This window comes from Salvia splendens, unplaced genomic scaffold, assembly GCF_004379255.2.
Source record: "Salvia splendens isolate huo1 unplaced genomic scaffold, SspV2 ctg57, whole genome shotgun sequence".
Lineage (NCBI taxonomy): Eukaryota > Viridiplantae > Streptophyta > Magnoliopsida > Lamiales > Lamiaceae > Salvia > Salvia splendens.
The window spans coordinates 1-27,818 of NW_024599229.1; the positions used below are offsets into that span (position 1 = coordinate 1).

A 27,818-nucleotide genomic window follows, 5' to 3' on the forward strand; every position below is an offset into this window, starting at 1 on the left:
CTCACAGGGAAGAAATCATTCAGGATCTGTACAAACAAGAGGAGGATCCTAAAAGGGGAGTTATCCATGGTGTGGAATGATTAGGTTAGTTTTCCCACTCTTTGACTTTTTTCTTATTTATTTCCTTCCCTACTAATGTATTCCCATTTTCCAGAGAGCATTTGGTGGCTTTCTACAAATCCACTAAGCTTAAACCTCACAGGCTCATATTCTACAGGTCTGGTTGATGTTTGCCTTTACTATCTGGTGTTATTTTCATTTATAGTAAACTTATGTTACTGATTATCGAAATGGTAGGGATGGGGTGAGTGAAGGACAATTCAGTCAGGTCCTTCTTCATGAAATGGAGGCTATAAGGAAGGTATGCCTTTTTGTGCATTCTTAGATATTCCATCTAAATCATTGTTCTTTTTATATTGTTTATTTTTGCATGATGATTAAATGATGATTTTCAGGCCTGCAACTCTATTGAGGAAAATTATATGCCAAGGGTCACTTTTATCGTCGTGCAAAAGAGGCATCACACACGTCTTTTTGCTGCTAATCACAATGATAGGAATAACACTGATAGGAGCGGCAACATTCTTCCTGGTATCAATTATGCTGTCAGATATATCCTTACAGGATTAATCACCTTTCATATTCCTCTATCTAACAATGCTTGCTTTCTCTCATTATTAGGCACCGTTGTCGATACAAAGATGCCACCCAACCGAGTTCGATTTCTATCTGTGCAGCCATGCTGGCATCCAGGTTTAAAACTCTTCTGGTGCTGACTTTTAATCCATTTATATGTGTAGCCTTCATTTTTGTTAATTTATTTAATCTGTTGCTTGCTTCCGAGCAGGGTACAAGCCGCCCCACCCACTATCATGTACTCTATGATGAGAACGCGTTCACAGCCGATGGTCTGCAAATGCTGACAAACAGCTTGTGCTATACGTGAGTGTTCTCTTTAAATCACATTGCATACATTTATGCTGCATTGCTCTAACGACTCTTCTCATTTTCAGGTATGCGAGATGTACTCGCTCGGTGTCCCTAGGTCAGTACTCATTGTTTTTTTTTTCTGATCAAGTTCCAACTCTGTCTTCTGTAATCTTTCTTAAATTAGCATCTACCTTGTGTTTGCAGTTCCTCCTGCATACTATGCGCATCTTGCAGCTTTCCGTGCTCGTTACTATATTGAAGGCACTGACTTCTCTGACAGTGGATCGGCTTCTGATGCTGGTCGGGGTGCTACACGGGAGAGGAACAGAGAGGTTGGACCTCTGCCCAAGATCAAAGACAATGTGAAGGATGTGATGTTTTACATCTGATCCTTCTGCATTTTTTGATGGTAATATATTATCTGATGCTGCCTTAAAAACAATTCAGTTTTTGCCTAAACTATAAACGATTGGCCTTTTGATGGATATAATCTCTGTTTTAAGAGGTTGTTTTTTGAGTGCCTCTGCATTTCTTGCTCTGCAGTTTCTTTAAACTATTTTGGAATGTACAAAGAAGAATCGAGGTTACTTTTTATATGAAAGTTGTTAATATTCAGGCAAAATGGTTTAGTTGCCTCTTCTGAGTTTGCAGTTTGTTACTGTGTTCTTTAAATTTGTGAATTTAAGCAGTAGATGACTGAGATTCAGTCGAATTTATGTCTTTTGAGTTTGCATTTTTTCATGCGTTCTTTAAATTTGTGAATTTAAACAGTAGCATGACTCCGATTCAGTCGAATTGATGAATCGGTATGTGCCAAAATTATATCAACAAAAAAATTTTAGAATTATTATATTAGTGATATGTATAATGTTTCCCATCATATTTGAGTTTATCACAAAGAGTGACAATAAAATTTGTTCAAAGACAATAAAGTATCCACGGTTTTGAGTCTGTCAGTGAGCTTTGTTTTGAGTAAAATTGTACTTGCTGTGATGAAATTTATATATAGTAGAAGTATTATTTTATATTCAGAATCTTTTTCAAGCTTTGATTTCTTGTTTTAAGAGAGGTTGGTTTTTGAGTGCCTCTGCATTTCCTGCTATATAGAGTAAGGCATTTTGGAATGAAAAAGGCACAATCGGGTTACGTTTTTATATGAAAGGAGTAATATTCTACGGGTTAGTTGCTTTTTCGACTGAGCTATTTGCAATATATCTATTCACAAACTATTTTTGCACGGACTTCGCACTTTTTGCACGAAAGAAAAAATCTTGTTGCATGCACGAAGGGATAATTTGATTCTCTATAAAATAAAATAAAACTAGTCTTGTTCAACTGGTTGGACCTAATTGTGATTTTATTGCAAATCTACTTTACTTTGGTATATTTTTTGTTAATTTCTGGAGGGGAAGAATGACGTGCAAAATGCCAAAAACCTAAATCATGATATTAAACATACTCTCCAGTTCCTTGATGAGATCACAAAGTGCAGATTGTAACAAAACATTTTTGTTGCCATCGATCGATCTCTAGATTCTCGAAACAAACTCAGAGAGGTATTCACAGTTAATAGAGACGATCGGGCTCTGCCAGAATGTGGTGCAGAACTCAGGAGGCCTGAAGACTTGCTTTTTGCTTCTTTGAACATTGGATAACAGATAGGAGATGCAGCAGAAGCAGTAGTAGCTTCTACAGCAAGAACATGTCTCATCACTCAAACACTAGTTTTGACTTGTTGTTTAAGTGCACAATTGCACGTGCGCCGCACTTTGGCACGAGGGGAAATAAATCTGCTACGCACTACCAAAATTAATTAAATCATGCTAAATTGATAATGAATACAATTTGTTGCTATTTGAACCTAATGATTTTTATATTTTTAGGAAATTAGAGGATATCAATAAATAGGTAGAGGTAGAGGTCGGGGACGTAGAATATGATTGGCAAGGTAATTTTCTTTTGCCTTATCGGTCATATTCCACTGTCCCACACTTGGAGTTACAAGACTCTTTCTTCCATTGTATTCCAATTGTCAAGTTCTATGAAATGGATTATTAATTGTCTTGATATTAGTATTTATTAGCATCATACCATAGGGAGAGGCAACACCTAACATGAATACCAAATTGGCCGTTCACAAGCTTATCATTGTTGTAATAAAATTAAATTATAAAGACATGGAGAAATTAGAAACCAAATGATAATAAACATGCATCATATTTATAAAGACATGCATGATTGAATTCTCTCTATCCTTGGGGCGTTGGCATGTCGCCTTCAACTGTGAAGTAGTAACTTGTCTTCCTTTAAATTCTAGAGAATCTCTGGCCATCGACAATCTCACAAAGCTGTTAATTAAGAGAGAGAGAGAGAAATAGGCTCAATATCAATATTTAAAAAATTCTCTCTTACTTAATAGTACAATTATGATATCATTCATAACTTCTTATAATAATAATAACGGAAATTTTTGATAGATTTTCCATGTATTTAATATTAAAAAACTTAATAAATAATGTCCATAACAAAAATTTCTTCGCTACTCTTGGCATTTATTCTTGGTGCAAAATCTTGCAACTTTTAATTTTAAATCTCTCAGAGTAGTAAAATAATAAAGTAAAACTTCGGATGTTATTAATAATGGTATAATCATAGAAGTGAGAGAAAATCAAGTACTTACATTATTGACTAAACCTAAAATTACGTGGCATTGAAATTTCCCTAAAAAGACTTAAGACCAAATAACTAATGCAGAGAGTGATTACGACTAAATGGGCCCAAATGGCTAATAGAAGAAAAGCCCAAATAATCGTCACGTGGCATTGGCATTGGCAATATTAGAATGACTCTGCAAAATGCCAAAGCCTAAATTGTCGAACTGATAATGAATATATATGATATTTGAATGGAATGAATTCTATATTTTTAGGAAATTAACAGAAATCAGTAAATGGGTAGGGAAGGGATTCACGAAGAGCGAACAAATTTGTAAAAGTGAATCAAAATTATTCATTTTAATTTGAATTTAATGATTCAACATGAGTTTGTGCAAAAATATTATTTGAACTTAATGATTCAACGTGAGTTTTTAATTTTGATACACATATTTTGGACTGTGGGAAGGGGCACAATAAGTGGATTTGAAAAGAATTCAAGAATAAAAAAAACTCAAAATTTATTAGTATGTGTATGTGTATTTATATAGACAAAGAAAATCCTACACCTTGAAAAAAAAATAAAAAAATAAAAATAAATACTCATGTACTTAGCCTCCAAGTCACATTTGAACGTGAAGAGAAAAAGATAGGAAACAAAAAGGCGTATTTATTGTTAAAAGAAATTATTTGTGGAAGAAGTGGCGATGGAGAAGACAAGTTCAGCTCCTCCGGCGAGACCTGGATTTGGAAAGTATGGGCGGAAAGTGATGGTGAAAGCAAATCACTTCCTCACTGAGATCAGACACTGTAATATGTATCTGTGTTGATTGCATTATTTACTACTCCATTTGAATTGTTTCTTACAATTATAGTATTGTTCAATGCATTATTATATAGTTGAATAAGTAGGTAGGATGGTTGTGAATGAGTTTTGTAGGTTTCAATATCTCCTCAAGTGGCATCTTATTCATTGCATTGTTCGATATTCATATTGCAGACATGTCTACTAGGGTATTCTTCGAACCTATCCGTGTCTCGGAATATGTTGAAAAGCATATCAACAAAGACTTGACTAGGGGTTTATCTCACCAAGATCGTATTAAGGTAGTACTACTTATTACCTTCAGATGATATGCATTTTTTTTTATCATATGAAGTTAATTTCCAATTGTTGAAACTCTATTATTTCAATTTTGCTTTATCTTATGTCATTGATCTTGTGTATATAATATAATGACACCATGCTATTTAGGTCAAAAAAGCTTTGAATGGTGTATATGTGGAGACCCTACATGAAGGTATAATAAAACGCCATAAGATTTCAGGCATCACCACCATGTCCATCCAACACTTAATGTAAGCTTACCTCATCTTTCTTTTAGTGTATTTTTACTTGGCTTGTAAGGAGCGGTAACTTAAACGAGCGTTGCTGTAGGTTGCATTTTGTGTCTAAATAATTGAATTCACTTTTATATGACGAATACAGGTTTTCCTTGGATGGAACAAAAGCTCAAATATCTGTTGCAAAATATTTCATTAATAAGTACAATATTTTTCTACAATATCCATCTTTGCCAGCACTTCAGGCAGGCAGTGATACAAAACTCATTTATCTTCCAATGAAGGTAATTATTTATTATTGTATTGTTGTTAATTCTCTTCAGTTGGCTATTTTCTCTATGTATTGTTTTGCTTTTTCTCTTAACAGCTTTGTAAGATTGCTGAGGGGCAGAGATTCTCTAGAAAATTGAATATAAGTCAAGTTACTGCACTGTTAAAGGCGACATGCCAACGACCCAGGGTTAGAGAGATTTCAATCATGCAGGCATGAATTCACAATTATGATTTCTATGTTTATTGTCATTTGGTTTTCCATGTCTCTATAATTTAATTTTCTTGAACATTGTGGCTATGCATACGCTTTCGTTCTCTTTTGCTTACAATGCTTATATGCGGATGCTTCACAAAAATAATTACAACAACGATAAGCTTGTGAATGATCAAGTTGGTATTGATGTTGGACCTCAGATGACATCCATAGAGGCACGAGTCTTGCCTCCGCCTATGGTATGATGCTAATTAATATTTGTTGTCATTAGTCAAATATCAGGACTTTTGGTATTTCATTTTATAAAACTTGACAGTTGAAATACCGCGGGACTGGTAGAAATAGTCGGGTTACTCCAAGTGTGGGGCAGTGGAATATGATCGACAAGGTAATTTTCTTTTGCATTTATGTTATTGATAATGTAATAATGGAGTGCTCATTTCAGTTGGAAGAAGAAGGCAGAAGAAGGAAGCTCGGCTTTGAGCTGGAACTAGCCGAGAAGGCAGAAGAAGGAAGCTCGGCTTTGAGCTGGAACTAGCCGAGAAGAGAGTTCGGTTAGTTAGCCGAGAAGGGAGTTCGGTTAGTTAGCCGAGAAGGGAGTTCGGTTAGTTAGCCGAGAAGGGAGTTCGGTTTTGAGCCGAGAAGGGAGTTCGGTTTTGAGCCGAGAAGGGAGTTCGGTCTTGAGCCGAGAAGGAAGAAGCAACCTAGAGAAACTAGCCGTTGGAGCAGCAGTTAGTTAGCTGAGATGTAGGGTTATTCTTCTTGTTTTCTTGATTCTTGTTGTAGTTAGTTAGTAGCAGTTGCTACTTGATTGTAGAGCTTTAAATAGCTCATAAACCGTGTATGTAGTTAGTAGTTTAATCAATAAAGAGTTTTCCAGTTTCTCTCCAAGATTATCATCTTCAATACTCAAAGTGTGAGTGTGTGTGTTTCTGCATTGTGTGATCTCATACAACAGTGAGTGTGTGTGTGATCTTCTTGTGTGTGTGAAAGCCTTGTGTGTCTAAAACCCAACAAGTGGCGCCGTCTGTGGGAAGGGATATTGAAGCTGATTTGCAGAGGATCAAACGGTTTCAGAGATGGCAGCAAGGCTTGATGCAGAAAAATTCACAGGCAAGAATGATTATAGCCTGTGGAAGATGAAGATGAAGGCGGTTTTGATTCAACAAGGCTTGGCCGCAGTTCTTGCAAAACCAGAGGAGAAAGGAAAGGCTCCAGTGCTTGATGATAAAGCTCAGGCAAAGATGGAGGAGATGCAGCTCAAGGCACATTCTGCAGTGATTCTGTGCCTTGGAGATAAGGTCTTGAGGGATGTTCAAGAAGCCAAGACTGCGGTGGAGATCTTGGACAAGTTGGATGAAGTTTACTTGGCCAAATCCTTGGCTAACCGGCTGTATCTCAAGAAGAGGCTGTATGCCTATAGTTTTTCTGGAGATAGGTCCATCATTGAGCAGCTAGAGGAGTTCAACAAGATCATTGATGACCTGGGATCTGTTGATGTCAAGATTTCAGATGAGGATAAGGCCATTCTCACATTGAATGCCTTGCCTAGCTCGTATGACCAGTTAAGTGATGCAATTATCTATGGAAGAGATAAACCTATCACCTATGCAGAAGTCTATTCAGCCTTGATGGCCAAAGAACTCAAGACAGACAGCCAACAGAGTGCTCTGCAAGCGTCAATGTTCAATAGCTGAAGAGGCCTTGATGTGAAGAAGTTCAGAAGCAGAACTTCAAGAAGAAGTTTGAGGGCCCTAAACCTCAAGTTCTGATGCTCAGAAGGAAACCAGAGCTTGCTATTGGTGCAAGGAAACCTGGACATTTTGAAGAAAGATTGTCATGCATGGAAGAGAAAGATGGCCTCTGAGGGACACAACCAATCTGATTGTGTGGAGAGTGCTGATCCCCCGGCTCAACTTATGAATATTAGTGACAGTGGGGTCAGTCACAGGTGGATAATGGACTCGGGTGCAGCGTCCATATGTGCCCCAAGTAGAAGCTGGTTCAATGATCTTCAAGAAGCATCGGGTACGGTTGTTCTTGGAAATAATCATACTTGTCAGATAAAGGGATAGGGAAGTGAAGCTAAGCCTACAAGATGCTCTGTGAAGATCCTGACTGGGGTGAGGTATATTCCAGAAGTGAAGAGGAACCTCATCTCATTGGGAATGCTGGAGGCAGAGGGGGTTCACTATATTATGAGTCAAGGAAAATGTTTGTGAAATCTGGAGATGCAGTGAGTGATGGAGGCTGACAGAGAGCATATTCTCTATTATTTGAAGGCTAAGGCTGTTGATGGAGAAAGGAAGCAATGCTGTGTCAGATGATTCCCTAATGCTATGGGCACAAGAGGCTGGGCCATCCAGCAAGAGGAAGAGCTTGAAAGAACTCAATCAAGAAGGGCCTGATCTCTGGAGATTTCAACAAGATGGACCCCTGTGTGAGCAGTGGTATACTTGGAAAAGCAAGAAGGCACCCTATCCTACAGGTATTCACTCTTCTACAGCCCCTTTAGACTACATACATAGTGATCTTTGGGGGCCTTCACCGGTGTGTTCAAGTGGTGGAGGAAGAGTATTATCTAGCTATCATTGATGACTATACAGGAAGTTGTGGGGTATATATTCTTAAGGAAATCCTGAAACACTCACTAGTTCAAGATCTGGTGTAAGGGAGCGGAGCTAGAGAAAGGAAGGAGTGTAAATGTTTAAGAACTGACAATGGGCTTTGGAATTCTGTCTGCTGAATTGATATATTTTGCAAAGAGAAGGGTATGAAGAGGTCACCGTACTGTCCTGGTAATCCCAGCAAATGGTGTTGTGGAGAGGATGAATAGGACTATCCTAGAGAGGGTGAGGTGCCTGCTTCTTGGTTCTGGTTTTGAGCACGCAGGTTCTGGGGAGAGGCGGTGTATACAGCAGCCTATCTCATCAATAAATGCCCATCTACTGCCCTGAAAGTCTGAAACTCCTGATTACATGTGTATGGAGCTCATAGTGACTACTCAAAATACAAGGTGTTTGGGTGTGCAGCCTATGCTCATGCTAGGCAAAGTAAGCTTGAAGCTAGGGCTCTGAAATGTATCTTGCTGGGATATCAGAGGGGTGTTAAGGGTATAGGCTCTGGGTGTATTGAGCCTGGTAGGCAGAAGGTGGTGGTAGAGTAGGGATGTGGTGTTCTTGGAGGATCAGATGCCCTACTTGAAAGATAAGCTGGACTCCAGTGACTCCAGTGAAGTTGAGAGTGATTTCTTCAAGGTGGAGCCTATGGGAGTTGGCCTAGGAGCAGGTGGAGTCACTGACTCAGAAAATGAACCTGATCCAGAGGGTGATGGTGCTCCAGCTCAAGGAGTAAGAAGAAATGATGAGCCCACAGCAGCTCCTACCAGAGAGTACCAAGATTGCAGAGAGATAGGGGAAGGAGAAATGCAAAGCCTCCTGAGAATGTTGCAGATATGGTCTATTATGCACTGTGTGCTGCTGAAGTATTGATATTGCTGATCCTCTCACCTATAAAGAGGCCATGAGAAGCAAAGACAGAGAGAGATGGATAGAGGCCATGAATGAAGAAATAGAGTCTTTACTCAAGAACAAAACCTGGATTTTGGTGGACAAATCCAAGCTGAATACAGATGGAAAGGAGAGGAAGCTGATCAGTTGCAAGTGGTTGTTTAAAAAGAAGGTAGAGACCACTGATAAAGACAGAATCAGGTTCAAAGCAAGGCTGGTGGCAAGGGGATTTACACAGCAAGAAGGAGTTGACTTCAATGAGGTGTTTGCTCCGGTTGTTAAGCACACTTCTATTAGGATTTTGTTGGCTGTGGTGAATCAGCTAGATTGGGAATTGCAGCAGCTTGATGTGAAGACTGCCTTCCTAAATGGAGACCTAGAGGAGACTATCTTCATGGATCAGCCAGAGGGCTATGTGAAGAGTGGTGAAGAAAGCAAGGTGTGCTTGCTACAAAAGAGTCTTTATGGTCTTAAGCAAAGTCCTAGACAGTGGAACAAGAAGTTTGATGCACAAATGAAGAAGATTGGCTTCATTAGATCAGAGTTTGATGATTGCATCTACATCAAGAGGAAGGGCAAAACACCTATTGCCTATCTATTGCTCTATGTGGATGATATGCTACTTGCAGGACCTTCTATGACAGAAATTCAGCAAGTCAAGGAGGATTTAAAGTCTAGCTTTGAAATGAAGGATCTAGGAGAGTCAAGGAAGATCCTAGGCATACACATTCAGAGAGACAGAGGCTGCAAGAAGCTGTGGATGCTTCAAACTGACTATATTGAGAAAGTTTTGCAGAGATTCAAAATGGAAAATGCAAAAGCTGCATCAACTCCTCTGTCCCAGAGTTTTAAGCTTTCAAAGGAGCAGGCCCCTAAATCTAAGCAAGAGGCTGAGGAGATGGAGTCTATTCCTTATGCTAGTGTGGTTGGAAGTGTTATGTATACTATGATCTGTACCAGACCAGATCTGGCACATGCTATCTCAGTGACTAGCAGATACATGGCTGACCCGGGGAAGGAGCATTGGAATGCTCTTAAGTGGATATTGAGGTACATGAAGTCAACCAGTGGCTGGGGAATTGTCTTCAATGGCTGGGAAGGTGAATCTGAGGAGGTTGTGCAGGGCTACTTGTGATGCAGACTATGCTGCAAACCTGGACAACAGAAAGTCCCAAACAGGTTATCTTTTCACCATGTTTGGAACTGTAATCAGCTGGAAATCAGGTTTGCAAAGTGTTGTTGCTCTCTCAACAACAGAATCAGAGTATATAGCTCTCACTGCAGCTGTACAGGAGAGCTTTTGGATTCAGGGAGTGATTTCTGACTTTGGTTTTGACCAAAAGACAATGGTGATTCATTGTGACAGCAGCTCAGCTATGTGCTTGGCTAAACATCCGGGTTTTCATGAAAGGAGCAAGCACATAGACATAAAGTTGCACTTTATTAGGGATGAGATTGAGAAGGGGAGAGTGAAGGTGATTAAGATTAACACCTTGCACAATCCGGCTGACATGCTAACAAAGTCTCTAGGTAGAGACAAGTTTGATCATTGCAAGAAGTTGATCAATGTTTGTGCAAGAACTGAGATGAGCCCTCAGGTGGAGAATTGTAATAATGGAGTGCTCATTTCAGTTGGAAGAAGAAGGCAGAAGAAGGAAGCTCGGCTTTGAGCTGGAACTAGCCGAGAAAGCAGAAGAAGGAAGCTCGGCTTTGAGCTGGAACTAGCCGAGAAGAGAGTTCGGTTAGTTAGCCGAGAAGGGAGTTCGGTTAGTTAGCCGAGAAGGGAGTTCGGTTAGTTAGCCGAGAAGGGAGTTCGGTTTTGAGCCGAGAAGGGAGTTCGGTTTTGAGCCGAGAAGGGAGTTCGGTCTTGAGCCGAGAAGGAAGAAGCAACCTAGAGAAACTAGCCGTTGGAGCAGCAGTTAGTTAGCTGAGATGTAGCGGTTATTCTTCTTGTTTTCTTGATTCTTGTTGTAGTTAGTTAGTAGCAGTTGCTACTTGATTGTAGAGCTTTAAATAGCTCATAAACCGTGTATGTAGTTAGTAGTTTAATCAATAAAGAGTTTTCCAGTTTCTCTCCAAGATTATCATCTTCAATACTCAAAGTGTGAGTGTGTGTGTTTCTGCATTGTGTGATCTCATACAACAGTGAGTGTGTGTGTGATCTTCTTGTGTGTGTGAAAGCCTTGTGTGTCTAAAACCCAACAGATAATGATAGTTATATAACTAAAGATTTGATTTCTAGAAAATGGTTCATGGAGGAAAGGTTGAGTTCTGGGCTTGCATTAACTTCTCGCGGGTGCATAGTACACTAGCTGGCCAATTTTGCGATTGATTTGATTGAAATGTGTTGCAGTAAAGGGATGGTATGGTCTTCTCTACGTTTTATTCTGTAGTCGATCGAATATCCAAATTATTAAGTGGTATGTAAACCAACCCATCATGATTGTTTCAGAAATGTTGTCGAAGTCCTTAGTTCCTGTTCGTAATGCTCATGGCCCTATCGAGAAAGCCTTGATTGATCTTGAGACAGAGACTTCTTCCAACACTGGAAAACAACTCCAATTGCTCATTGTCATTTTGCCTGAAATGACTGGATCACATGGTTAATCTACCTTGACTTGATTCTGAAGAAATGTTACTGTGCTGTGTGATTATAACAATACAATTTCCTTTTTTCTTGGCAGGGACGATAAAACGAGTTTGTGAAACGGAGTTAGGTATTGTCTCACAGTGCTGTCTACCGAAGAATGTATCGAAACCCGGGAAACAATATATGCAATACTTGGAGAATGCCTCCCTTAAAATAAATGCAATGGCCTGTCTTAAAGTTATCTAAAGATGTTGCATCTATTTACAAGAGATCATCTCCTGACTTAATTCACTGTTGTTTTGTCTTCTTGCTACTATCATTTTGGTAGGCTGGAGGTCGAAACAATGTGTTGGAGATGGTCGTGAAAGGAAAGTTTCCTTATCTCAGTGATCGTCCCACTATTATATTCGGAGCAGATGTTACTCATCCTCAACCAGGAGAGGATTCGAGTCCCTCTATAGCTGCGGTATGGTGACCTCTTACCATGCCTCTCACACATTTGTGCTGCATTGCTGTGATGTCTCTTCTCGTTGTTTTTTCTCGGATCGAGTCTAACTTTCTCTCTTCTGTAATCTTCTTAAGATAACACCTTCCTTGTGTTTGCAGTTCCGCCTGTATACTATGCACATCTTGCTGCTTTCCGTGCTCGTTACTATATTGAAGGCACTGATTTCTCGGACAGTGGATCGACTTCTGATGCTGGTCGGGAGAGGAACAAGGAGGTTGCCCCTCTGCCTAAGATCAAAGACAATGTGAAGGATGTGATGTTTTACATCTGATCCTCTGCTTGTTTAATGGTAAATATATGTAAATAACATTTTGGCCTTTTGATGGATATAATCTATCTTTTTGATTGATAGTATCTTGTTTTGAATGCCTCTGCTTGCTAATATAGAGTTTTAAAATATTTTGGAATGTAAATAGGGTTACATTTTGATATCAAAGTAGTAGTTAATATTCATGCGAAATGGTTGCATTGAATTGATGAATCGGTATGTGCAAAAATTGGAATTTTCTAGTGAATAAGTAGCAAGCTTTGGTCTGAGTAAAATTGTGGAGAACTTGAATTGGGTGTGATGAAATTGAGATATATACATTTTTATGTAGTAATCTTCATTAAGTTGACAACATGTAACACATGTGGTCACGCATTGAATTAGACAATTTGTGTGTTCCGTAATGAGATAATTAGAATAATGGAGTGTTAAATTTTATGAATTTCTTGATCGGTTTTTAAAAACCAAATTTATCGAATTAATAAGTGGATAAGAGACACAAATTCGTGCCAACATTGACATTTTATGGAGTGAGGTTGAGCTCAATAAAAGATCCGAATGGGCTAAGAAATTAGTTAATATCAGCCCATCAATTAATATTGGCCCACAAATTATAGCATTTTTTAACATTGGGCTAAGAAATTAGTTAAAATCAGACAATCAATTAATTGGATAAAAGTACCAAATAGTAAAATATTGGGTATTTTTATAGTTCAAAGTTGGAGAAATTTTATTTACTTTTTATTTGTCGCATAAAATATTCCTTGTTTTTATGGGACGGAGTAAGATATTTATTCTTTCATTTGCATCATTATTAAAAAAGATTTTGGGTATAATTCGGTCATCGAATCCGCGATTACACTACTTAAAAAGTTTGTAACCGCCACATTATTAAGAATTGTATTAATAATTTTTAGAAATTCTCAAAACCCGAAATAAATAGCCGCAATTGCAATTAGGGTTTTTATGCTTAGCGCAGACTTTGTCGGCTTTCTATCGCAAGCTCAAGCTAAGGCAAGGATGCTATCACCATGGTCGCCGGATATATTTCTCTCATATCGAACCGCACAACGACACTACACACTCTTTACCTTATTATCTTCGATTGCTTAATTTTGTCTGATATGGTGCAGAAATAATAAGATGATTTCAAAGGGCAAGGTGGAGGCAAGAAGAAAGAGTGAGTTACCACATTCATTTAATTAAAAATGCGTGAATTATTGATTTATTCCTTTGATTTCCCTAAAAAAATATTTCCTGTTGTTTTAGTGTTAGATTCATTCGCAAAGGAGTGATATGATGATTATGATTGTTACCCTATTTTTTCATTTTAATGTTTGTCCTTGTAGTCATGATAATGTATGTGTATTCATTTTACTCATACCATTAAAAGTGTATTACTATTTTGCTAGCAATGGGATAATGATTACTTGCCTAATTCTTAAGAGCACTATACCATGATTCAAAATGGTAGAACATGGAATTGGAGGTGTGGAATTAAAATTGGAGTCTTCAATTTCAAATCCAATGTATGGTTCTATAAAAATATTTGGATTTAGAATTGCAATGCAATTCCAAATCTTTCAATTCCATAATTTAAATTCCATATCAAAAGTAGAAAATTGGAATTCCAAATAGTTAGCATAAAATTACATATTTTCCTTATATATCCACAACACATACTTCACACACTACACACATTTCACACACACTACCCACACTATACAAATTTCACACACTACACACACTACATGCATTTCACACATATCACACACTACACAAATTTCACACATTTTACACACTACATACAATTCACACATTTCACCCACACTTCACACACTACACACATTTAACAAATTTCACACACTACACACACTTCACATACTACACACTACACACATTTCACACACTACACATACTACACACGTTTCACACACTACACACGTTTCACACACACTTCACACACTACACGCACTTCACACACTACACACATTTCACACATTTCAAGCATCCGATTTTTGAAATTTTTATTTCAATTTTTTTATTTTTTTCGATCCAAACTGAACCATATTGAAAATTTTAAATTTACAAAAAGTTTGAACTGAACCAAATTTGAAATTTCAGTTTGTGAATAGTGAGTGTGCAATGTGTGTATTTTGTGAAAATTTGTGTAGCGTGTGTATTTTGTGTGCAATGTGTGTAGTATGTGTATTTTGGAATTGAATTAGAATTCAATTTCATAGGATTTGAATTCCAATTCAATTCCAATTCCGTGTACCAAATGGAGCCTAATAATAAATATTATAGTATATTCAGTCATAATCGGTAGTTCTATTTTTGAATCTCATTGTTGATTAATAATATTATTTTTTCATTATCTCTTATTTATTTAATTGTAGTATAAATTTATAATTGCCACATTATTATGAATTGTATTACTTATACTCCCTACGTCCACGAAAAATAAGACACTTTGTGAATGACACGGGTTTAATGTATAATTGGTAAAGTAAGAGAGAATGAAAAAAAATAAGAGAGAAGTAGTGTTAGTGGAATGTTGGGTCCATATTATTAGTAAGAGAAAATGGAAAAAAGTAAGAGACAAGTAATGTTAGTAGAATGTGAGGTCCATATTATTTGAATGTGCCATATTTTTTGTGGACAATAAAAAATGGCAAATGTGTCCTATTTTTCGTGGATGGAGGGAGTATTAGTTTTTGGTAATCAAACATATTCAAAATATAACGGAGGAGACACTTTTTGGTAATTTTAAAATATTACTCATTTTGTCTCATAATATGTGTTCCACTTTGACCTGACACGAGTTTTGAAAAATGTAAAGAAAAATGAGTTTGAAAAAGTTAGTGGTAGGCGGGTCCTACTTTTTTATTATTAGTTTTATTATATAATGTGAGAAGGGATGAGTTAGTGGAATGTGAGGTTATTACCAAAAGTAGTAAAAGTGAAGTGAGACAATTAATAAGAGACGAATCAAAATAGAAAACTGGACCACATAATGGGGGACGGAGGGAGTAGTTTTTAATTATATTATTATTATTTATAATTTTTTTTAACATTATTTATGCTTCTACTTTTTTAGATATGATTGGTATTATTGTTGACCATGATAAGGTTATCACAAAATCTAATTCTCGATTCATCGAGATTAAAATTGTTGATGTACAATGAGTCTTGATTCATTGTTTTGTTTTTGTTTTCCATTATTTATTTAATTTTTGTGTCATGTCACTTTATAATTTGTAATTTATAGATATTATATAATTTTATCAAGCCTATACAATTTTCTTTCCGATTTATAAACTATATATAATTTTATTTCTTATTATTTCATTTATTTAATTAGTACTCCGTATTTTTGTATTTTGTGAGAAGAAAATTCAGTGTGTCTGCAACACACGAGGTTGATACTAGTCTTTAAAACAGTCAAATTGATGATAATTTAGTATATAATTAAATAGTTGTTGAAGTATTAGTACTATGTTTGTATCAGCTATTTTAAAGTGTTATAATCAGTTCTTTTTTTTGTAATTTTAAATTTACATTTAATTAATTGAAACATGTTTTTATTTATCTAATCAAATGCTATTACACAATTTTTATGTTTCAAGATTACGTAATGGCATTGGTTCTTGTTTCCGTTGATTTTATTGTGAATGTGTTAGCACGTGCAAATTATATGGCACGGTTGTCGCACGTGCGGTGATACTAGTTTCATTAATATGGGAATTTTCTGCCTTATTTTGTGAAATGTTTTTGGCCCTCTTATTCATTTAAATTGGCTTGGATACATACTACATTGCCACAATATGCTACCTTCCATAAAATGTCAATATTCTTTATATCATATAGTTTCTCCATGTTTCTATATTAGCTTGTGAATGAGCAATTTGGCATTCATGTTAGGCCTGAGATGGCACGGGTGTTGCCTCCGTGTCTCTATAGCGTTTGAGTTTTGGGCTTGCATCAACTTCTCGAGGATGACTGTAGTATATATCTACGATGATTTGATCGACATGTGTTGCAGTAAAGGGATGGTATGGTCTTGTCCTTGTTTGTACCAAAGTGGTATCTAAACGGCCCATCATTGTTTCAGGAACATAGTCGAAGACCTTTAGTTCCTGTTCGTAATGCTCATGGCGCGGTAGAGAAGACCTTTATTGATCTTGAGACATTTCAGTTTATGCCTAAGATCAAAGACAATGTGAAGGGTGTGATGTTTTACATCTGATCCTTATATATATGTTGTCTGATGCTGCCTTAAAAATATTTCAGTTTTTGCCTAAACTAGAAACATTGGGCTTTTTGATGGATATAATCTCTGTTTGAAGAGGTTGCTTTTTTAGTGCCTTTGCATTTCTTGCTCTATAGTTTTTTTAAAACTATTTTGGAATGTAAAAAGAACAATAGAGGTTACTTTTATTATATGAAATTTGTTAATAGTCAGGCGAAATGTTTTAGTTGCCTAAACTAGAAAAAACATTTGGCCTTTTGATGGATATAATCTATGTTTGAAGAGGTTGGTTTTTGAGTACCTCTGCATTTCTTGCTCTATAGTTTTTAAAATATTTTGGAATGTAAAAAGATCAGTTTGATATGGAAGTTGTTAATATTCAATTTAGTTAGTTAACTTTTTCGACTTCACAGTTTGTCAATATATATTCACACACATTTGCACACATTGGCACAAACATTGCACTTTCCGTGCATTTGCAAAAGCTAAACTAAATCATGATAATTAATACTATAACGTGTGGCTATTTTTTGAAATTTTAATAATTTCAGTACTTTTTAGGAAATTAACATAAATCATGAATATATAGGGAATTCCCAAATGACATATTTGGATTGACTAAGAGCGTCAAATGCATAATGACTTGATTCAACTTCTTCGAATAAATTTGGGACTATGACGTGATATTAACGATCATGTTTCTTTTTAATTTAAAGTTTTTTTCTGCAAAAGAAATGCTCATGCTGAAGGTGCAACGAGCAAAAAAGTCGTTAACAAACAGACGAATAGAGCAACAAGAAACCCAAAAAAACTATGCAAATCCCCCATCTACCTGCCACTTAATAAAAAAACGTCAAACTAAGCAAAGAAGCACTACAAGACAGCAACAACCCGACCCCGAGCCATCCCTCAACATAAATCCATAGCACCACAAAAGTCTTCTCTTGTCGAAGTAATTATAAGTTGTTTCTTAATCAGTTCTTTTTGAAGTAATTCTAAGCCGTTTCTTAATAAGAATTGGCGTTATTTACTAATGCCATTGAACTTTTTTCTTATTAAGAATTAGCATTATTTACTAATGCCATGCATTTATTCGAAGATCAAGAATAATACTAATAATTGCGGTAACTAAAATAAATTACTACTACAAAAATAATAAAATTCCTTTTATTGATGGGCTAAGGGCATCGAGTGACGGGCTCCCCAAATATGGGCCAGACCGAATTAAAATACCAAGAAAAAGAATATTAAATTAAATTTTAATTTTGGATTAAAATTTAATTTAATACTCCATACGTCCATAAAAAATAGTCTCATTGGTGGATGACCCGGATTTTAATGAAAAGTTGATAAAGTATGAGAGAGAGAAAAAGTAGATAAAGTAGGAGAGATGAAGAGAAAAAGTAGGTATAAAGTATGAGAAGGAGAAAAAATGGGTAAAGTATGAGAGAAAGTTAATATTTTTGAAGTGGGACTATGTTTTGTGAACACGTTAAATGAGACTATAAGTATCATTTTTCTTCTTTGTAAAACAAAACCTTTTGGATTATGCACACTTTCTTCAATAATGTGAGAGCATGAGAGTTGAGATGGAAGGAAAGATAATTTGAATGGAAAAAGACATAGAGATCCAACCAAATACATGCCAAAAAAAGAAAAAGAAAATATTGTGGACAAAAGATTTAAAAAAATGATAATGTTCGTCCCTATATAAAAGATGGACACTCTCAACAACATTTAAATACTACCATTCCTAAATTAAATTTCTTACTCTCTTTTGTAATATGTAGTCCCAATATATATTTTTCTCTCTTTTGTAAAATATCCGATTTAAAAATTTCTACTCCTATTATGCCAATTAAGAAAATTTACATAAATATCCGAGCCTTGAGTCTTACAAGGAAATTAAAGATTTTTGTTAAAATCATCAAGAAAAAGGGGTGAAAATGGATCCTCAAATCTTCAAGTACAAGGGCAAAAGAAAGGAAATGGACAAAAAATATGTTTGTTTAAGGAATAAAGACAAGTTTCTTTTTTGTTTGGGCATCATAAAGGAGCCAGTTGTAGATGATCATTTTTTGGGCAAAATTTTCAAATAAGAAAGGAAAGGGAGAAACATGATATAACTCAAAGTAGCACAATACAAGATACAAGCTCCAAGCTCCAATCCAACTTATGCTTAAATCATGTAAATAGGGAGAGTTAGTGAGTGAGGGAGAGGAGGCAATAGAAAGCAAGTCAAGGGAGAAGATAGTTAGGATTCTTCTCAGAGTTTCCCCTCACCAAAGGTAACCATCAAATACTACCATTCATAGTTTCAAACTAGCATGAACTCATCCAAATAATTTTAGCCTTGCATAAGAAAGTGATCAGTGTGAGAGGGAATGAGAGAGAGACTTGCATTAAAAAATGAGGAATGGTGTGCACGTGTTGTGTTTGCCAAGCGGTAGAGTGGTTGATGCATGGACTGAAAGTTACAAGTTCGAGTCCACGTGCTGCGGCCTTAAAATTTTTATGTTTATTTGTCAATTTAAAAAACAAGACAGAGACTAGATCACCATTCTTTTTTGGATATTGGGCCTTTTTTATGTGGGCCTGATGATCTTATGATGATAATAAAATAAGATAAATATAGTACTTAATAATGAGAATAAAGTAAGATCAACAACAATAATAAAATGCAATATTTTATATTTATAACTTTTTGGATACATTACAAAGTAAATGATTAATTTTTTAAATCCTACTACCAATCTTGACAAATCTCCCTAATTGAATGATAAATTGTTCTCATAGCTACTGTATTCTCCATTATAAAGGATTACTTTTTTAACATTTTTATGAATTTTCAATATGCAACCATAAATATCTAAAGCTAAAACACAACATCAATATGATAATAAAATTTGTTGGTGTTGATTTTTTCGTGTATCTATGCATTTGTATATATAAAAAAAGTTTAAAGAATGTCATTAAATCTCGTATCGTACAAATAATACACGTAACGACTGAGGACCATATAATTTGGGAAAAGTTTCCCTAGTTTAACACAATGAATCTATTTAGATTTACATTCATCATGAATCTATTTGTTAACATATTATTGATTCGACATTCCACATTATATTGATATTTAGTACTGTACCTCTAGTCTATTGAATATTTTCTCTATTCATCTTTTGATTTCAATTGCATAATTTAAATTATTGGCGCCTACTATCAAAATAATTTTCCAAAAAATTATTTTTTTCAATAACTAAACTTGTCATATAATATCACAAACTTAAATAGTTATTGAGTTTTCCCACCTTTAACAGAAGTCTGACTACATCTCATTGGCCATCACATCACGTCACATATTGCTATCACATAAAAATGATAGTGATTTGATTACAAGGTCTTTAGAAGCCAGAGGATACAAGGTCTTTAGAAGGCAGAGGACTTGGATCCCCTGTGGCAAAATGCACAACAGCAAGAGATGTTGTGCACATCATCACCTTCCATTGACTTTTATGAAGTTATATTATTTTCTTTTATCCACAAATCAATGGTGGTAATGTACACAACATCCCTTGTTGTGCATTTTGCCATAGCAAGGATCTAAGTTTGAAGCCAGATATGGCTATCCATCTCATGTTAATATATTCCTATTTCGTTGACGGTGGAAAAATTCAACAGCTATTTAAGTTTGTGATGGAGAGAATGGCCTTAAAAATCATGAACTTTCTAAAATTTTGGTATTTTCCACGAACTTTAAAATAGTGGGAAATACCATGAACTTTGATAGAAGTATGGATTTCACACAAAATGAATTTTCGATCCAAGTTCATTGATTTTGGGCAATATGATTATAATTGTAGTTAGGATTCAAACAATAACGTTTTGCAAGTTTAAAAACGCTGCATTTTGTCCTATTTACGGAGGTTATGAGTAGGACATTCGGCGAGCCACGACTGCCACGTCACTTAAACTTGGCCGAAAAATTTATTTCATGGTATTTCCCACAACTTTTAAAATTCGTGGCAAATATAATATTTTTAGGAAAGTTCATGATTTTTAAGACTATTCTCACTTTGCGATATTCTGTGTCAAGATTAAAGTTTGTGGCAAATTTTTTTTTTTAAAAGTTTCGTGTTATTAGATGTCAATACCCCTTAAGTTAATGGTATCCTAAAATGACATAAAATGAAAAGAGGCAAATTCATGTCTCTCTTTCTTCCGGAGAGAGAAAGATATGCACACGTCTATATCTAAAACCTCCACTACCACTTGTGAAGTGGGTTAGGCTGGGTTTCTTTTTACGAATTCAAAACGCCATAGCCCAGTACCACCAGTGAAGTGGGTTAGTTGGGATGGGTTGGGCTAAATATGCTATACTGATTTCTTTGTTTGCATTGTTCGTTATCAGACATGTCTCAATATGAAGATCGAACAATGCGCCATAAGAAGGTTAGTGGGATTACTGATAAGTCAACCGATGATTTGATGTAAGCATATCTGATCGTTATTCTTGTGTACTCTAACTTATATGCCTTTTGTTTTCATTGATCTTCTGTTGAAAAATTGAATTTACTAACAATTGACATTATACAAGTTCATCTTCAATGTAATGGAAGTATATGTATGTCATAAGTATAATATTCCTCTAGATTATCCACCACAGTGCCTAATCAGAAGAGTAGGCATTGTAATTGAAAGGAATATGGAATTGACGAAACCAAGAGGATAAATTCAACTTCAGAGCCAGCACGAATGTTGCCGTTTGAATCCATCATTTCCTTGTCTTCATGATCAGCAACAAAGAAGTGGGTATGATGCCTCTTTATCACTAGAACATATGTGATTGTTGGCCGATATTCTTCTTGAATAGATAAGCAAGCATGAATATCAAAGCAAGTATTTGAATAGAGAGAAAAAAATGAAGAGATCATAAAATACATATACTAGCATACCATTTGTATCACGCTCACTTCAAAGAAAACAACATGATCGTATTATTGGTTTTCACCAACTCCATCCCTATAATATATATGATCATTTGAGGTTCCATATTGCCAGAAGGTTCTCATGAAAATGGGAAAACATGATTAGGGAAAGGCAAACAAAAAAGAAAAACATAGAAGACAAGGTAACTAACTAATCATTCCCCCGTTAATAGTTTTCCCTTCGGGACTCATGTTCTCATTATATAGATCAATAATTATTTATTTCCCGTGAGCTTGCAGACAAATGAGCGCTCCATATTTGTTACCGTGAGTGAGCCAATCCGTTGAAGCAACAACCTGCACATAAGGATCAACCATGTGCTTAAATACAACCAGATTTAGTCTTAGTTTTGGATTATGGTGTTATAAGCATTAAAAGATGACCCATATGATTAAAAGTATCTTAAGATTAGAACATACTCCCTCCGTCCGACATTAGGAGTTCCGGTCATTTTTTATTTTTTTATAAAAAGATAATAAATAGTTAAAGTGGAGAAATGGTAAAGTAAGAGAAAATAATGTTGAGTAACATTTAATCCTAATTCTCATCCATCTCACTCTCACTTCAATTTGCATTCAGCAATCATGTTTAACTACATCATTAGGCATGAAAAAGTAAACATTAAAATTTCATGAAAGACCATCTCTTTTATATTTTTTTTATCCATATAGGTTCTACAAAGTAAAATTTGTTATAGCTTGAAAGTAATAATCAAAACATGCTCAATAACAGCCTAAAACCTCATAATCATAATTTTTTTCAAGAATTAACTCTCACACATATACATACCAAGAATTGATTTTTGAATGCCTCTTCATTTCCTTCGATATAGAATTTAAATCATTTTGAAATGTAAAGATCACAACTGGGTTACCTTATATGTTTACAAATTTAATAATTTCTGATTTCTAGGAAGCGCATAACTAATATCCTTTCAAATTGAAAGTTATCAAATTGGCGATTATAATGATAATGTATCCCATTTGAAGATGCGTGATGTCACGCTTCTCTAAATTAAAAATAAATAAATATCTGTGCAATAAATCTACAAATTTTTAAGAGTGCAACAAGACAAGACCAATTCTATTCTAATAAAGATATAGTAGTATCTTTTAACTTAAACTTAGAAGCCTGCAATTTTATCTAAGTATACAACATAGAAACTACCAAAGTGAAAAGAATTTACAAAAAACCTCACACAAGAGATTCATCATGATTCATATCACAATAATGGGGTGACGCCAAAGAACGCTATATGCAGTAGTAGTGCTACAACGACGATCGGTATAAGCTTGGAAGGCGCATTATCTGCCGAGTTGCTATTGTCAACTTGCCCAGCATTGAAGAACTCTGTTTTACCTGTACTGGTGGTTGTCGAGACGTTCACAGATGACGAACCTGCAGAACACAGAGTTTGTATTAATGAGTGAGTCGAAGCAGTTTTTGAGATTGCTGGCATTGTGTTAAGTTGAGAGCGGGAAGGAGAAGGATATCGAGCTGAGCAAGGAAAGCTTACAGTCATAGTTTGCCCATCCAATCCTTTGACCAGCTATATCATACACAACAATCTTATCTTTCAGAACAAGATCTGCAGGGAGAGGTGCCATATATCTCAATCAACACCGAATAAAGAAAGTCGAACATGGAGTCTGGAACAACACATGCCATATATCTTAAGCCTCATTCAGTACTAAAATTGACCATCCCAACACATTGGACAGAGATTTCATATATATATATATGTGGAATACAGAAATCAGATGAGCCCAGAAGATACGAGGTAAGCATTTTATTAGAGAATTTAACCAACACAAGCCTTATAATAGCTTTAAAACTTACTGTAACTGTTTGGTGTATAGCTGCATGATTATAGATATGCATAGATAGAATAGGGAAGCTGAAATATGCGTACCGCCTAAAATGGTAATTCCTTGACCCTGAATTTTCTGAATGCCGATGCACCACACTGCAGCACCACCCTATGCAAGCAAACCATTGCATATTTACCAAACATCAAGAGAAAGAAGGGAAAGACAGAGAGCTGTAATACGGAGTATAGTGAATAGCATATATTTAGATTCCAATCAAGGATATCCGTAGCTGATTAAGAATAACTACTTTCTCCATAATGTAGTTGAGTACAACACATGTCAGCTTCAGTTTTAAATTCTAAGACCAGAGTCGCTAAATGCCTAACTCTATGACAAATCAAATCAGTATGTTTCCAGATGTAGTCAGGTGGAGGGCTAATGCTACAGTTTTTCTGAGAGATTCCAAATGCTACCAAATGTTGACTTACAATAGAATTCTGCTGCAAAAGATAGTCTTGAGGCCTGAGAATCATTGATGCACCACCCGCAAAGTTTAGAGTAACTTGTGGGAATATTTCTGAGACACTGGAGACGAAAAATAAAGAACAATTTAAGAGGAATGGCCAGAAAGATGTGCAAACGAGAATAATAAGTCTCAGATATAAAACCTCGAGGTAGTTAGATAACACTGATTTCCCTTTGCAAGCAGAGGGCGAACCGATCCTGAGACAGTTTCTGTGATCTGCAGGGCCAATAAATACTCTACATATCAGAGATCAAATACGATAAAATTCAGTATAAGTCATTGCTTTGCAGAACACTGTGTTCACTCTATTTGAAAACTACAATACAAGTTTTCTAAATTATAATTACAACACCACCATTGAATTATTCACAATCAGAACACTCCTATATTGGTTATGTGCAAGGCTTGAGAGTAATGCTTTAATTGCATATAATGGTAAAGATTCCATTGGTTGCACCATTTAACCAAAAATTGAATATGCACTCTTTTGAAACATACTGCAGTAACAAATGGATCGTAAGCCTCTTCCGCAAGGTATGCCAAAGTTGTGCCTGAATCAATTATTGTTCCACGGTTGCTTGAAGTCGCAAAAACAGATGAATCAATGCTGAGTGTCCGGCCATTTACAGCTATACTTTGTAAATTTACATTGTAATGTGGCCTGGAAAGATGGATGGAGCAAATATTTCAAATTGAGTGCTGGTGACATATCCAACAAGTTGAATTAGTGTAATTTCATAATATTCAGAATCTGAAGTATAGATAACACTTGCAACATGAAAAACAAAATCAAATGACAAGGCATAATCCTTAAACTACAGCAATTTAACTGTCAGAAAACATTCATGATATACAAAGTCAACATTCAGCACTCACAGTAGATAACTTTCCAAAACATATGAAGTAATTAATTCTGATTGAGGACACTAACAAATGCACATTAACTTAAGACATGAGTTCTAAGTCAAGAGTTGTTGAATTGTGGTTTTAGCTGTAGCAGACTGTTTATTTACCTATTAAGGCTAGTTTCAGATTTTCAAATCTTTAAGGAAAAGACCGAGCGTCAACACTCACAAATGTATCAAGTAGTTCCAATGACTACTAATACTTCAAGGCAGTTCAGCTTCAAGAGTCCTTTGTATCAAGGAGTACATTTCTGAGACTACGCTTTAGTAAAATCAAGCCGAAAATAAACAACGCTTTTACATGGGAGAACTTAAATTCACCTTAGATTAACAAAAATATGTGGAAGGCAAATAATTGAAGATTTTCTGGCAGGAAAATACATACTGTGATGGAACAAGTGGAGTGAAAACCATATTTGGCTCCACTATTTGACCAAGAACCAATATGCCACCACCACCACTCTCTCCTCTCAAACAATGAGAAAACGAATATGGGGTGATTCCCTGTGATGAAAGCTGTGAAATCACAGATAATCCCTGCTGTCCAAAACCAAATATACCATCAACTGCCCTATCTGGCTTGGTAAGGTCCCCATTTTGTGATGTGCTACAACTGTGAAGGAATGTACCCGAGAAAATCAATTGATAAAAACAAGCACAAATGATAATTTAACTAGTACGAACAAGAACTAACCCGAAAACAACAGGTGCTGAATTATTTGAAGCCAATGAACTCCCAACTACAGAGTCGAAATACATCGAGTCATACACATAGTAGCCAGATGTCCCGCTGCCATCACCATACTGGAAGGTATACCCACACTGGTTCTGGCCCGAACAACCAGAATCAGAAGACTGAGCCCCCAGAGCACACCTCTGGTCAGAACATGAGATCGGTGAAGCCGTGGATGAGCTGGGAGGATCAAAAAACTCGAGCTCTATCTGTCGAGGAAAACAATGCATTTCAATAAACCATCAGTTTAAAATACTTCAAAAAATTAAATTTCGAAGCAATGGAATTTGCAGAAAATGTTTGACATACTTGCAGTCCACTGGATGAGGGACAGCCTTTACAGGGATTGCAACTAACCCATAGCACATCACTTCCAGTATCTATCTGTACATAGAATTCTTTTGCCGGAGTTCCCAATTTTACTCTTGTATAATATAGCCTGAGAAACAACCCAACAAGATAAAATCAAAGAACAGCCGAGCTTAAAAAATAGTATTAAATTCACACTAAAAATTGAAGAAATTTGTGCAGCATTCCGTCTGAAATTGAAGAATATATTCTCTACGAAAGTTAATTGCACAACACAACACATCACATTCAATCACGTTGGAATCAATTCAAATGCACTTTTGTAACAATGAAGCAAAGGTTTTTTTGACTTCGACAGTTAATTCCACGAAAGGGACAGATTTCACAACAGATTCAGCATTAACCACCATTCTTCATCCAATCAGAATCAGGCATTCTGATATCCAGCTCATTTATCCGTTTATTTCCATAGAGGGGAAATTCTTCGTAAAATGCCGCACATTCACCTTTCCAATCCAATCCAATCGCACAATCACAACAATCCAATAATAAATTAATTACAAAATTCAAAAACTCACCCAACAAGATAAGGATCATAGGTGCCTTCAACGGAGAAATCAACGACGCCGGAAGGCTGCTGCTGCAACAACCTACCGTGCCTGACTCGGTCGCGGTGCCTGAGTTGACTCACCCCAACTCCCTCGTGACTCGCCCTCTCCAAGCTCAGCACCATTCCCTTCCCCTCCCCATCCACCGACACCGCGAAAAGTAGCACCGCCGCCGCCGCGATTGCCTGAGCCACCAGAATTCTCGCCGGCGGCATTCTGCTATCCACACACCACCCCCTTTTCCCCTGCTTTTTCTCTCTCAATTTTTTTCACCTTTTCTTATGCTCTAAGCAACAATACGGAGATTATCGATATTTATACACGAATTTATATAAATATGTGAGACTATAATCAGTGATTATGCATTGTGTATAAATCTCTGTGTGCGCATGAATTTTGAGAGAAAAAGAATGAGAGAGAAAAGGAGAGAGAGAGGGAAGAACAGATAACTGCAGCTTTATAATTACGTAAGATGTGGATTGTTCGCTGCGGTTGATTGTACGTTGAATGGAAAAGGTTGTACGCTTACTTACTTTATGGGTATTTCTTTGTAATTTAGTAAAATCATAGTAAATCAATTGTTTAAGCAATCTACACCTGATTTTCCAAAATTGATATACAAAAATAAAATTTACATTTAAAGATTATGAATTTACAGTAAACCACTTTAGTGAAAAGGTTGTAGGCTTACTTACTTTAATGAAACACTTTGCCAATGGCTAGTAGAGGAAAACATTTGTTAATTAAGTTGTGTTTCATAGTAATTAGTAATTGTAATTTTTTAGTTAGGTTAGTTAACAAAAAAATTGTCAATAAATACTTAAGTTTCTTTTTGTTTTTTTAATCAATAGTCAGAATACATTTTCTTAATTTCATGATTTAAAAAAGCAAAATGATTTTGATAGATCGAGTTAAAATTACATTTAATCAATATTTAATCAACAAAAATTAATCTATTTTTTATTTTGGGCCATTTTCTTAATTTGGCAGTTTTAGAAAATAGAGTGATTTTGATAGAGTTTAAATGATACTTAATATAAAGAAAACCAGTATAGTTATAAAATACAAACTCATATATTGTACAAACTACAAACTTTTTAACACGGTATCAATACAACGTCAGTGTAATGTCAACACAATGTAAAATTTTAAGTTTTTGATGTCAACACAATTTCAATATAATATTAGTACAATATCAACACAATGTCAATCGTTGAAATTGTGTTGATATTTTCTATTGCTATTATTTTATAATATGTTGACATTTTTAACTGTCCAGATCATAGCTTGAAGTTTGTACTATATTTAGAGTTTGCATTTTATTACATTCAAAGAAAACCATTAGATTTTTAGCATTTATTCATATATAGGACTTATTATCGATTAACTACAATATGA

At 35.7% G+C, this 27,818-nt stretch overlaps 2 protein-coding genes, 2 long non-coding RNA genes and 1 pseudogene across 4 annotated transcripts; 4 read left to right on the plus strand and 1 right to left on the minus strand.

The window, feature by feature from the left end:
• The first annotated feature begins 71 nt into the window (after window positions 1–71).
• Window positions 72–703, plus strand: LOC121790647. The gene is made up of 5 exons (XR_006048363.1): window positions 72–84; window positions 155–217; window positions 298–361; window positions 456–591; window positions 682–703. It is a non-coding gene; the product is annotated as an uncharacterized LOC121790647 (long non-coding RNA).
• Window positions 704–707: 4 nt separating this feature from the next.
• Window positions 708–1,437, plus strand: LOC121790646 (protein argonaute MEL1-like). Its single transcript, XM_042188812.1, has 4 exons — window positions 708–753; window positions 848–942; window positions 1,014–1,045; window positions 1,135–1,437. The coding sequence occupies exons 2-4, from the start codon at window positions 917–919 to the stop codon at window positions 1,317–1,319; spliced, it is 243 nt and encodes an 80-aa protein (XP_042044746.1). The 5' UTR covers window positions 708–753; window positions 848–916; the 3' UTR covers window positions 1,320–1,437.
• Window positions 1,438–4,305: 2,868 nt separating this feature from the next.
• On the plus strand, window positions 4,306–12,270 carry LOC121790649 (annotated as a pseudogene).
• Window positions 12,271–16,302: 4,032 nt separating this feature from the next.
• LOC121790648 lies at window positions 16,303–16,646 on the plus strand. Its single transcript, XR_006048364.1, has 2 exons — window positions 16,303–16,345; window positions 16,405–16,646. It is a non-coding gene; the product is annotated as an uncharacterized LOC121790648 (long non-coding RNA).
• A 5,864-nt stretch (window positions 16,647–22,510) lies between these two features.
• LOC121790650 (aspartic proteinase 36-like) lies at window positions 22,511–26,853 on the minus strand. The gene is made up of 10 exons (XM_042188813.1): window positions 26,391–26,853; window positions 25,813–25,942; window positions 25,465–25,712; window positions 25,156–25,383; window positions 24,364–24,526; window positions 24,008–24,081; window positions 23,828–23,924; window positions 23,441–23,507; window positions 23,045–23,116; window positions 22,511–22,926 (listed from the first exon to the last, which is right to left on the minus strand). The coding sequence occupies exons 1-10, from the start codon at window positions 26,633–26,635 to the stop codon at window positions 22,751–22,753; spliced, it is 1,500 nt and encodes a 499-aa protein (XP_042044747.1). The 5' UTR covers window positions 26,636–26,853; the 3' UTR covers window positions 22,511–22,750.
• Window positions 26,854–27,818: the final 965 nt, after the last annotated feature.